This window comes from Pleuronectes platessa, chromosome 7 (assembly GCF_947347685.1).
Source record: "Pleuronectes platessa chromosome 7, fPlePla1.1, whole genome shotgun sequence".
Taxonomy (NCBI): domain Eukaryota; kingdom Metazoa; phylum Chordata; class Actinopteri; order Pleuronectiformes; family Pleuronectidae; genus Pleuronectes; species Pleuronectes platessa.
This window is the reverse complement of record NC_070632.1, coordinates 18,111,866-18,125,137: the sequence shown is the minus strand read 5'-3', so window position 1 is coordinate 18,125,137 and position 13,272 is coordinate 18,111,866. Positions and strand designations below refer to the sequence as shown.

The 13,272-nt window shown below is 39.8% G+C and overlaps 1 protein-coding gene across 3 annotated transcripts in view; it reads left to right on the top strand.

Annotated features, from left to right (window-relative positions):
• Positions 1-13,272, top strand: part of tasor2 (transcription activation suppressor family member 2) — a 19,066-nt gene extending 5,794 nt beyond the window's left edge. For 2 of the 3 annotated variants that reach the window (XM_053426510.1, XM_053426509.1), the window contains exons 14-22: positions 88-2,175; positions 2,500-3,244; positions 3,354-3,825; positions 5,060-8,470; positions 10,330-10,452; positions 10,537-10,690; positions 10,803-10,908; positions 11,666-11,847; positions 12,065-13,272. In XM_053426510.1, coding sequence (XP_053282485.1) covers positions 88-2,175; positions 2,500-3,244; positions 3,354-3,825; positions 5,060-8,470; positions 10,330-10,452; positions 10,537-10,690; positions 10,803-10,908; positions 11,666-11,847; positions 12,065-12,159 — 7,376 coding nt within the window. In that variant the 3' untranslated portion in view covers positions 12,160-13,272. The remainder of the gene's footprint in view (positions 1-87; positions 2,176-2,499; positions 3,245-3,353; positions 3,826-5,059; positions 8,471-10,329; positions 10,453-10,536; positions 10,691-10,802; positions 10,909-11,665; positions 11,848-12,064) is intronic. The other variant, XM_053426511.1, reaches the window with a different exon arrangement.

The window sequence follows — 13,272 nt, the reverse complement described above, 5'->3', positions numbered from 1 at the left end:
CCCAACTCAGTGACAGTTGTAGTTTGTTTTGTTTTAAGGTCAAACCAGAGATTTTGAAGTATTCTTTCCTCTTTTTTTCCACCACAGGCACATCTGGACAGAAAAAGGCAACCATTTCATCTGAAATCCTTCAGGTTCTACCAGTGCTGAGTTATGCAGAGGGTTTAGTTGAGAAAACACCCCTCAACTCAACTGAAGAGCTGTGTGACGTGTTGAGGCAGCACATGCAGAGCTACGCAGAATTGATAAACCCTGTGTTGGACTTAAGTCTATCAAGAGAAGTCAGCCTCTTTCCAGATCAGTATGATGTGCTGGATGACCACAGACACCTCTACTCATCCCCTGAATGGACTGACAAAGCAAGACAAAGCTTCAGGTCATACATGAGAAAACCAGTCTCCTTTCAACTGCCGGTGTCCATGGCTTCAGAAGTTCTGGCAGCTGAAGAGGGGGAGCAAGGGGAAGACCTCGAGGACAATATCTACTGTGTGTCATTTCCTGAGGAGGCACCTACCAATCCTATTGGCACGGGCTCAGAAGACCAGTTGACAGACCAGAAATCTCCTGTAAATGCTGAGACATCTGTGGAGAATTGTCTTATAAGCACTGGAGCACAAGTTGATTCCATAACTGGACCTCAGAATGTTGTCCCAAAGGATTTGCAAGCAGATGATACAACTGAAGAGAATTCAAAATCTGCCCTGACTGCACTGAGCAAAACTTTTGATACGGAGGCAAAAACTCCCTTATCCTCCCCGAAATCAGATGACATGTCAGCAGAGCTGATTGTCAGCATCACATCAGCAGAGCAAACTGTCACTAATGAAAGTTTAAATGTGATCAGCTCTATGACTGCAACAAAGCATGATGACTTTCAGATTTCTGGCTTTTCCGCAGCCAAATTACAAACAGAAGGAGTCAACTCTCTGCATAAGACGGTGAAAATTAAAACTATAGATTGCCTAGAGGTCATCGACAGCTCAGAAACAAAACGAAGGAAAGTGCGTAAGGGGCATTCCAAAGTCTGGCTAAGACTGAAAAGGAGGACTAAAGCTTGTGTTGAAACTGAATCATCTGGCGACTCACGGTTGAACAATCTATTGGATATTGATCGGAGAAAATTAAGTCGAAAATGCAATTTTGGAAAACTTTTATCCAAAAACAAGAAGGTGAGATTCGTTACTGATGGTTTAGCTGTAGCAGAGGACAAAAAACCTGACCCTGCACAGCAGAGCTCTGGGGACGCCATTTTAATGGATTTTGAACTTTGTCCCCAGAGAAGGAAAGCCTTGCGCTGGGAATTGAAGCCTGTTATCAGTGAATGTGGAAGGATCTTGGTTCCTCATGGCGCTGTGGCTGTTCCTGAACAGATTCAGTCTTTAAAGCATAAGTTTCAATGTACAAAAGATGAACAGTGCGCTGAGAAAATGTTGGTTGATGCCTCTTTGAATGATCACAAAAAAGTCGAAATGGAGCAAGACTCTGTGCCATTAACAGCAATGGACAAAACGGATGACATTATATCCACGGATGGAAGGAATCTTTTTGATAACATTGTGGCCAGTTTGACAAATAATGAAAATAGCCTGTTAAGACAATCAGACAATTGTTCATGGCCTTTGCATCCAGTGAGTACTGAGCATTCCTCAAATAATGATGGCACAGACACTCCTCCAACAGAAGTTAAAGAAAGTGGTCCTCTCCTCACAGGAAAGTGTGCAAAAAAGGGTGAATTTGATTTGAGAAAACTAAAATCAGTTCTGTTAAAGGCAAAGAGAAAAAACAATGTCCTTGTGTCCAAGGAAACAACGACAGGTATTGCCCACGCCGAGCCTCGTCTCAAGGAGGACAAAGATGATGCGGAGGCATTGGAGGCCTTGACCAGTGTCCAGGACACTAATGTGGATGTCAAGGAAGTGAGAAACATGCTATCAGTGGACCCTCGTTTTGCATATGCCCTAGGCCTGACCCCGAAAGAGAACCCAGATAAGGTACAAAAGAGTGAGGTTCAGGTCTCTCAATTTAAAGAAGACTCATCAGAGACACAAGAACAAGCCCTTTCAAACAAACAATCTCAAGTCCTACAAAGTCCTCCATCAATCTTCACAAGAAGGGGTAGGATTAAGATGCTCAAAAAGCATCAAGGCATCTCTGAAGACAATATCAAAAAGAACTGTAAGTCATTTAAAAATTCTAAGATTCTAATTTGGACTGCATGTTTTTGGATTAATTTGTGTAATCCGTTGAATATTGTGAAGGACCTTGAAAATAACTGACATTTTCTTGGCTGGCTTCTGCAATGGTCCTCAATGCTATCTGCGCCTGACTAATTATTTGCTTTTGCTCTGCTCTTGCTTTTTCTGCATTTTTCTCAGTCCTATCCATCTGAACCAAAAGTATTTTGACAAACACGATTTAAAACAGTAGTTCAGATGTTGGTGGAAAGTTCATTACACTAATATATGTACTTTATTTTTCTCCTCTGTTTTGTCTTCACAGGGTGGTTGCATTTTCAAACCCCAAATCGTTTACCCACTGACAAACTCAAACCCAAAGAGGGTTCTAGGGATAATTCTGTCAGGAAGACTGATATGGAACAATTGAATAATGCTTGCTCATCTACTGAAGCTTTGAACTTACTTGCTGACTTGGCTCTAAGTGCCAGTATTGACAAGGTTCCACCACAACCGGCGCTTGAGGGAAAACCTGAGACAAGTTTCAAGAAGTGTGGCCTTAGAAAAGATGTTCCCAGTGCTGGACAAGAATCACTTCTTCATTCTCTGCTTAGACAGCCTGCTGCTAAATTCATACAGCCTCTTGAGACTTCCTCATCAAGCCCCCCTGTGGAAGACAGGGAATTGGTTGGTTTGATATCGAAAGAACATGGTTACTCATTGCCCTCGTCTTTCTCTCTGCTGTTGGGTTTGCCAGGTACAACCTTCCGGGTAACCCCCTTAAACGGTTCTACCAGATTGCTGCACCATCAACAACACTTGAGTAGAGATCATACTGTTGGCCCCACTTTTGGTCAGGAAGACAGACATGAACGCAACCACTACGGGACTTCAGAATTCCAGAAAAAATGTTTGGAACGCAGGGAAAAGTTCAGGCACTCGCGCACCATCGTTAATAAGGATAAATCTGTCAGTGTCACTAGACAATGGAAGGAAAACTATGATTTCAGCAGAGACAGCAAGTTTGCAAGTGTCTCTAAGGGCAGAGCTGTCGTCCGAGCCTTGCATGGGTATGTATGTTGTTACTTATTTATACAAATAATTACTTTTCACATCATTTAGATATGAAGAGATATTTAACTTGAAGAGCTCATGTTTACACATTTCCCTTTTTGATAGGCCGTGGGATTCCTCAGTTCAAGACATCAGTGATGAGTTACGACTCATCGTTCACATGTGGATAGGTCTATTTTACAGCCGGTCAACAGCCAGATTCTTTCAAGATGACTCGAACTTTACCAACCTTTGTTCAAAAGAGAACGATTCTTTGGAAATGTCCTGTGAAATGGTATCACCACCAGCTCAGTCTGAAAACAGGGCAAATTCTGTCGGTGCTTTCCCAAGTCCAACAGACTCTCAAGACCCTTCAACTTCAACAGTTTTGGACCTCAGCAAAAATGACAACTTTGCCTGTGACCAAGGATCTGTGATTTTGGACTTATCACTGAGAAATTCTCGTGCAGAGACTGTCACATTAGATCCACAAATCAACTGTGAAAAATCTTCTGTGTCCAGTGAACTGAAAGAAGCAAGTCACATATTGAATACACTCAAGTCATCGGTGGGTCTACAGGAAGCCAGAAAGTTACAGGTTTGTTTCTAAAGTTAATGTTGTACTGAGGGCAAACTATTACATGTCATATTTTAACCATGGTTTTCCGACCGTTCGCTTGGCCAGATGCACCAAGCTGTCTTTCTCCTGGTCTTAGGCTAAGTAAATCATAACTTGATAATCTTGAATCCAAACTTATCGTTACACCAGTTGCACCATTTAGGCTTAGGGAAGACATATTATGCTTGTTCACTTTTCCCTTTTCGCTAGAGTATTGTTTGGGTTCATGTAAAATGTCTTTAAAGTAAAAAAACAACAAAGGTCCATGGTAAAGGGAGATCTTGTCCCCCAAGGAAAACAGTGCTCCTTAAGCCCCTGAAACACCTTGTCAGTACTGATGCATCTGGGCATCACGATGCGCCAAAACATCACATTTGCCCACATTTGCCTTATGCATGGCTAACGGCTAGTCTTGCACTCCTGCTAGCAAAGCCAGGTAAAGCACACAGGCTGACATTTCCTATACATGTTGGAAGCAGTTAACCAGCACAACAGAGAGGGCTAGCTGACCAATCAGAGCAGAGAGGTGCATGGGAAGAGGGGGCCCTTAAAGACACATGAGCTAAAACCAAGTGTTAAGGTAGATGAGATGCAGCAATGGACAGATGGAGAAAGAATGGACTTTTCTCTGTACAAAACCCCTAACCCTAGATCATGTAAAGCTTGTCAAGAAATAACCCAAATAACCCTATTCTGAACCTAAATAAGCATGATATAATCATAACACTTTACTTCTAAAGCTGCTTTCAGATGCACTGGATTCTTCAGGTCCTCTGTATTTTCTTTGGAAGAGGTGCATGTGCGAAGGCAAATGTCCCAGTGAGACGCGTCAAAGTTCGGCACATTCAACAGCTGGACTGCAAATTTCTTTCATTGTTATCTTTAGCTGTTTTCTTGGATTGGGCATTTGTAGTTGAGATTATTGTGGCTTTTGTTTTCATCATAAAATATCATTAATTTTTGCTGCATGTCAGGAAACAATTATTTAGCCTCATACTTCTGTGAGTATTGATACACATTTCCATAATAATTAGTGTAGCTACCTTTTGCTTTTACAGGATTCCATTTTTTAATTGCAGGTGCATAAATTGCAAAATTGGCGTTTAAAACATTGAATACTGAATCAGCAAAATGTTCACAGCTTTTACTCAATGAAAAATACAATGGGCGTAACATTTAATTCCTATGTTCTGTTTTCTATTTCTTTTTCCAGTGTTACAAACCGATGGTAAACGTGACCGAGACTATTAACGAGGTGAATGATCTCAGAAACAACTATGGAAATGAAGAAACTAGTAGTCCTTCACAAAAAGATGACTGCCTGGATTGCATTGATAAACCATCTTTTGGAGATGATGGAACATTCACTCATGGACGAGAAGAGATCAAAAGTGTTTCAATCTGGACAGGAAATCTTCAAACCCCATTATTGATCAGCTATTTGTTACATGAGCGCAACAAAGAGAAGACACATGTGAACAGTAGTTTTCAAAACTCACAAACTACAGGGTTAGGTTTGGTTCAAAAACAAGTAACGGATTCACCCAAATCCATGACTAATGAGGAGGCAGAATCCGACAAAGAAGATGTGCTTTATATAGATGAGGATGATGAAATTCTACCTAAAGATGGTGGAAAATGGGAAATGAAAGAGAACCGAGGCCAAGAAAAGGATCTACAAGCTTCCCCAAAACTGATTCACAAATGGGATGACTCTACAAAGCAGCAATTGGGTATTGGTTGCAATGGATATTTTCTTGAAAATGAAAAGCAGTTATCGAGGGAGGGACCTAAACCAATATCACCTGGCCAGACTGCAAATGTTGCTGAAGAAGACAACTGTGGAAAAGAGGATGAACTTGATTGCGTATCAAAGGACAGGGATTTGAGTGATCAGTCGTTACCTATGAAATGCGACGGTCTTGAGTCAGTTCAGGATTGTTTTACGGATTGTAGTCGCCAAGCACCATTTGATGAGCAACCTCCTCAAGCCAGCCATGATGCACAGTTGAAAAAACCTTGGACCAATGACAGTACTTTGACAGATGAACATGCTATTGCAGAAGAAGCTCCTTGCACTCCACATGAAAATGAACCTCTTTGTGATGAATCTGCAGATGAGGAAATCCCAGTAAAATACACTTGTTTAGCAGAGGAGGCTCCGTGTGAGGAGGCACTGTGTCAGAAGGCAGTGTTACTCGTATCGGATGAGAGCACTTGTTCTTTAAATGGTTCCTCCGCAGCTGGGTTTATACCCCAGACAAAGGACTGTTTGGAGATGACAGGTAATGATGATCCTGATGATCAGAAAACCAAATCAGTTGTGTTGGAGAGAAAGGACAATACCGCATCTCAAGAAGAATTATTTCATCACCAGTCTCACTCACCTCCGTCTGAGGTTATCGAAAAAGCTGAGGCTGAAGATGCATTGACTAAAGAAACAAATCGCAAAATGAGAATAACAAATGAGGACTTTGAAAAAGCTCACAGTGAGGTTGTAATTCCATTTATTGCATCAGATATAGTACAACTACATATCTCCCACTCACACGGCAAGATGGACGTTCAAGGCCAGAAAGGAATACCATTGAACAGTGAAACTGCACAGCTTGACAAGCCCACAGCGGTATCAAGTTATTCTATAATGTACCGTAAAGAAGAGGAAGTGAATGCTGGCCAAATATCACTTCTTGATGTAAGCGAAACCAAACAGCCATCAGTCTTTGGCAGTGAGGCTGATAACAGGTGCCCTACTCCAACTTTGGATGAGGTGCCATGCAAGTGCATACCCTGTTCTCTACCTGGCGGCAGTACTGAAAAAACCTGCTTAAACATTACTGCAAAATGTCTTAGCAGAAGCTCAACACATCTAAATCTTGAGAAGCCTCTTGAGCAAAAACTCTGTTACCCATTAAGAGTTCATAGGGACCCCAGCCCTCACTACGTTCAGCATTCTGATGAACAAAGAACTCTAAATGTTCTGAAATGTCTAGAAACGTTTCTATCCATTTCAAAACGTACCAACAAATCTAACCAGATTGAAACAACTGATGCAAAAATAAGTCTTGATCAAAAGCCTAACCTCTCTACTTCTTCAGCTGACATTATGAACAAGAAATTAGGCAATTTAAAGCCAGTGCTGGTGTCAACCTCTACCTCACAAGAATCTTCAGGTCACCTTGTATTATCTTTCAAAAATAAGCTTGAGGAAGTACTTGGTGCTCAATTGCAGCAACAGAACAAAGACTCCCCACTTCCTCAACACAGTTTTGAAAGAACAGATATAACAAAGGACACCTCTATAGGGAAAGATTGTCATCCCTATAGATCTACTCCCTCTGCTCAGTGTTTGCAAACCATTGAACCAAATATTGACCAAGACGGGCACAAGACAACATCAGAGTCCAATTTAAATGATGGACCAGGTTCATACAATCAGCGTCCGGTCATGGCTGTGAAACCCTCTAAGAATGATGAAAATCAGTCAGATCATAGCTCTAAAGATGGACAAATTGAGTACGCTCCCACCTACGCCCCACCAACCACCATGCCCTTGGAGAAGACAGAATGTTTCATAGAAAATTCTGGACTAAATTATGAAGATCCAAAGCTCAGTGGGTTTCCTACCAAAAGTTATCAACTGTCGATTGTTAATGACTGTAACTCAGATGAAGCTACATTTGCACATTTAGATCCTCCTGATAAGTACCAAAGAGGGAGTACGATTCTTTCATCAGCTCTGTCCAAGCAGTCGGTTGACTTGTCAAAAAGTGATCAACACCAAGGTTTCTTTACACATAGTTCACCTGAGAAAGTTGGGAAAACAATTAAAGAGAACCCTAAAATGGACCAGAAAGATGGCTCAGAAGCATCAACTTTAATTGGGGATGACTACGACACCAACATTACAGAAGAAAGTCTCATCCCTGGACCGCAAACTTCTCTCATGTGCACAGTTTTTAACACTGGTCGGAAAAGACCATATTCTTTTCTGGAGGAGATTTCTCGAAGATGCCTAGAGGATGACCCCACACAGGCGTCAATGGAACAGGAGTGTCTTATCTTCTCTGACCAAATGAAACACCTATTGAAAAGGAGTAAGAGAGGACAGACAAGCGAACAGGATACAGATGACACCTTGACATTGTCTTGTGCTAGTCCTTTGACTGTGCACTTTTCAAGCCTGGAGGAGCAGGAGGATTCACTGGATCTCTTGGACGCACCCTCACTCACTAGACAAAAAATCAAGGTTGACATGTCTGACAGGAAAAACACCGAGGATGAAAAGACTATGCATCCTCAAAACCTATCCCAAAAAACAGATAACCTCAAGGAACATGCGGATGTATCTGTTGTCACTGCAAACAGTGCTAGGCTTTATGAGGCAATGATGGATGGCATTTGTGGTGCCCGAAAGGCCCCATTGAGACCCGAGCACTTAGTTAACAGAGGTTCCAAAAACATTGAACCCAGTAACCCGTTCGACTTCTGTGATCAAATGAAGAGAGAGATGGACGAGTGCTTTCGAAGTAAACTGAATTCAGTTGTGAAGAAATCCTGTAAAACAAAGTACAGATTCTACATATTGGCAACGTCAGACGATGCCGTCTTTGAGGAAACCAAGGTAAGACCAAGTTTTCAAAGAAATAATGATGAAGTATTTCTGTTTACTATATTGTTCTGGATTGCTTTTTCTGTAGCCTGCATTCCTACCACCATTAAAGGTATTTTCCACCATAATGTATTTTCTGACAATTTATTGTCAAAACATTAACATTTATTATTCATTCCCTTTACTAAGAGGGCCTGTCCTGAGTTGTTGTTTACTCGTTGAAGGAGATGGGTGGTTGTTTGAATAAGGAAAAAATAACTAAATGTCCATGCACATTTCTCAGCTTTAAACAGAAAATGTATCAACTATTGATACTATTATAATAAACTAATTTGATTTGGAAGTAATCTTGGTCATGTCTCAAGTAATAATGGAAACGATTCCTTTTCATTGTCTGACATGGAATGTCTGTCTAAACAAAACGTGATGATGGCACCTACAACTTCATAGGGACTTTGCAAGGTTATTTCAATATTGTATAAACCAAAATGAAAGTAATCATTTGTTACAGTTCTAGTCTTTTCCTATAAATCTCAAACCAACCAATGGATTTAAGCATGGACACTGATTACAGATACATAAAGCAGATAAGATACATGTATTGATCCCAAACACATGCACAGTCACACTACATGCAGATGAGGAAAATGTGTCCTCTGCTTTTGGCCCATCTGGTGAACATAGCAGGACACACAGAGCAGTGGGCAGCCATCCACGGCACCTGGGGAGCAGATGTTGGGGGAGTAAGGTGCCTTGCTCAGGGGCACTTAGACAGTGGGGGTAGGGAGAGTCCTCTTTGGACTTTTCGAACAGATCCAGGGTTTGTCCATCCATGTATGTTTTTATTTTCACTGCGAGGAGTCAAACCAGAGACCTTCCAGTCTGATGTCCGTAACTTTCGGCCCATAGTCCAATTTTTCTGCAACTAGTCCACCGCCTCGCCGCTCAGTGTAGTTTGTCTGTTATATCTGCAGTTTGGTGTTTGTAAGTTATCTCTCAGTATCACTTGACAGCCTGTGTGAGGAAATGTTCATATGTGACAAGTTAAACACGACCTCTTTGCCTGCAGGTCAAGAGATGGTAAAAATAGAAGTGACCTTCAAGTCAAGTCCCTCAGCAGTTCTGCAGAGGGGGTTACTTAGTAAATGAACCAACTAGCTTACTTATATTTATTATAGGACACATCACTGATTGTTTAAGAAGATGGATGACTTGAACCCTTCTTTAAAAGTAAAACCAAAACATTTCAATTGTATTATGGCTGGCTGCAGTTTGGGTCATAAAGCCTGCTCACTGCGAGTTAGTTGATGGGACATGAGGCAAACTAATTAATAAAAAAAGAGTTTCTGTCATTTTAGGTTGTTCTGATCCCTCTGACATATGTGCAACTGTTCAATTCAGTGATGCGCTTGGTTTTGATTAGTGTTTTCATGCTAATGGCTGAGACATCATAATTGACAGAGGTAATTGACCCATAATCAGTTGGTTGGGTGTGTGGACAATACCTCTGTACCACAGCTCAACTCCGTGATCATGATATTTGTGCAGTTTTGGCAATACATGAAATCACCAGGGCAAGTGTTTGTATCTGGCATATGTGGGCCTAATTGTTTTTGCAATGGGAAGAAATGGTTATGCATTTTATACAGTCTATGAGACTTGTTAGAGCCTGTCCCCATCAAGCCACAAGGTGCACTGAAATATTTGAGATTTTGTAGAGTTTGATTGTATCACAGAACATAACTTAATTAGCCCTATACATGATGGCTGTCCTCAAATATATAACAGAAAGTCAAGGGAATGTGTTTATGCAGTGTAGCGCTAAAGAAAATTTGCTTCTAACGTTTTGTGATTTCTGCTTTCTTTTTAAGGCACAGTTGGAGTCAGTGGGCCATACTTACATACAGCCATCCAAGTTCTTCCTTGGTGAAGGTAGTTCTTCATCTCTTCTCATCATCCTCAGGAATGAAGACATTGCAGAGCACATTTGCAAGGTAAGAGGTCATCTACTGTTAAAGATCACATCAGGACTTTTGCGGTAGCTAGTGATTTAATGACTCTGCTCTCTTAAATATAAGGTCCCACATTTGCTGGAGTTAAAGAAGTCACCAGGCGTGCAGTTTGCTGGAATAGATGAACCAGATGATGTTGTGAATCTCACCCACCAGGAGCTCTTCACACGGGGAGGTTTTCTAATGTTTGACAATGCAGCACTGGAGTCCCTCAGTCTTTGTAAGTGGACTATGTTGTAGTGTGAGATCTTATTATGTGAGCAGCTTATACTAGTGTATCTAGTATATCTGTACATGTGTAATTAATCTTCTTAATTTGTATGAATGTTTAGGCGACATGAAAAAATGCTCCGACATCTTGCAAGAGCTGGGCAGAACAGGGAAGTGGAAATGGATGTTACACTACAGAGACAGTCGTCGGCTGAAAGAAAATGCGAGGTACGGGCAACTTTGGAAAGATATAGGGTTAGGGTTAATAACTTGCTTCTGACTTCCCTATGTGGCATGACAGCTGTTCTAGAAGACCTTTTTATTTAGTTTATATATTCATGTTTTCTATAATCTAACAAAAGACAAAAAATAAAGCACTATATCAAATCTTGGATCATAGAAGTAGCTAATAGTAAGTAAAAGAAATCTGCCTAATAAACCCAAAGGAAGAAAAGGATCTAAATTATAAACAACACACAACACCTTCGTGACTTTTTTCTTCTTTTACATTAACCTTTATACAAACCTCTTCACATACTCACATTACATACTTCACAGTTGCAGATATAAAATGCACAATGTCAGTCGTAATATTTATCTAACATTCAGAAGGTGAACAGTCCTTTCTTCCAAAATTGATTCTGAAAATCCAAGTCCAAGTTTTTGTTCCGTATGAATCCTTTGGTCGGAGACACTTGATAAACACAGCTCAAGAGATTGTGGTAATGGTTTATCATACCAGTCTCCAATTCTTTTGCTGTGTATGTTGCACTTTGGAGATACAAAATAATCATTGTTTCATCTTCAAAAGTAATGCTCATCAAAGATCCCTATTCCTCACATGTGTAATTAAACTTCAGTGTTTTCCCTTGCATGCATTTAGATGCAGTATTATGACAACCGCAACTGAGCTGACTTTTATTCTCATTAAAACCAAACAACAGAACTGATTGTCTGAATGCTATTTTCTTTCTCCCACATTCAGGTTGAATTCCGAGGCAAAAGAAAAGAAGTGCTTCTTAAACTCTTGCCAGGAGAGTGGCATACTGGAGTTCTTGCCTTACCACAAGTGTGACCACACATCAAGAGATCAGCCTGACTATCTCACATGTTTGGTTCGCTTGCAGGTCCAGAATATATCAGCCCGTTATCCTTTGTTTATAACTGGTGAGATCCTATTGAATTAATATGTTCACTGTGCCTTGACATTCAATGAGTCATGTGCTTTTATTTTGAAGGGATTTTTTGCAAGGAACATCTGATATTTTATTTAAGTAATACTTTCAGTATAAACATAACATAAAACAACAACAAATTTGAGTTTACCTGTGTTTTGGTTATGTAGCCATACAAAAGGAATAATGTGGATTTCTTGTTTTTACAGATGCAACAACAGACGGTGCGTTTGGGAGAAACGGAATTTTAACAATGACCTTGAACTCTTTCCTGACAAAGTCTCCAAGTGAAACATTGCTATGATTTTTTTTTTACCTGAAAACGTCTGATGGACTTTTCATTTCGTCTTAAGTACACGACAATGATTATTCACTGGATGTGAGGGAAAAACTGGTAATAGGGATTAAAAGTGATTTCAGACATACTGCAAACACATACATGTACTTATGTTCACCTTAGGGTGTGTGCAGCAATACCTCTTGATCTGTTTTAACAGGCTTCTCTGTGTGTTTATTTGTTAAGTCAGTTATCATTCAGTTAATGAATTGAGTGACAAGGATGCCAGTGTACTGGAAGGTGTACTGTACATACTGTATTCATTTTGTATTATATTTATGTTGTAAATTATAAAGTTTCAAAGACGGATGTTTGATTTAAGTAAATATCGTCTTCTAGCTTATAACTCTGACTTTATACAATTGTATCACAATCTGTATTCATGTTTGAACAAAGATAATATTTTTGTTGTCAAAACGTTCACTACGATTTTATCAAACATTTTACAATACTTTGTTTGGACCTGGCAGCAAAACGAATTTCGCTGTTTGGCAGTCGTGTGTTACATTTTTGTAAGCTTCTACGACACTGTGAAGGTAACTGACAGTGATTCTTAACTCCTGTTGGAGCAAAAAATAATAGCATTATTATGATTAAATGCAAAAAATCTTGAATGTTGTTAAATTTTGTTTGCAATAGTTCAGTGAATAGTAGAATTATAATACATTGTTATGCTTTGAAAAACGTGTTGAATGAAGCATCTGATTGAAAAATACAATCAATGAAATGATTTCAGATCAACAAAGCTGTCTTTACTCAACTAAGTAATGAAATCAAAATTTATATTTAGTTTTTGTAAGGAAATACCAGTTTGGCTCTGTCAGAGTAAAATGCTTAAAATGTTTGTTTTCTCTACATTATGTAATTTCTTCTATAATGGATTTAATACTGTAAAATAAACATTGCATTTATTGGTTGATTTATTAAAATTACTGTGGCTCTTTAATTGTTGTGGGCATGAGCCAATAAAAAGGTTATACACCAATAGTCAATGCAATACAAGTACTGCAATGCAGTGTTTATCTGTTTGAGCGGCCTTCAGTTTCTTAATTGACAATAAAGCTACTTTATCTTTATGTT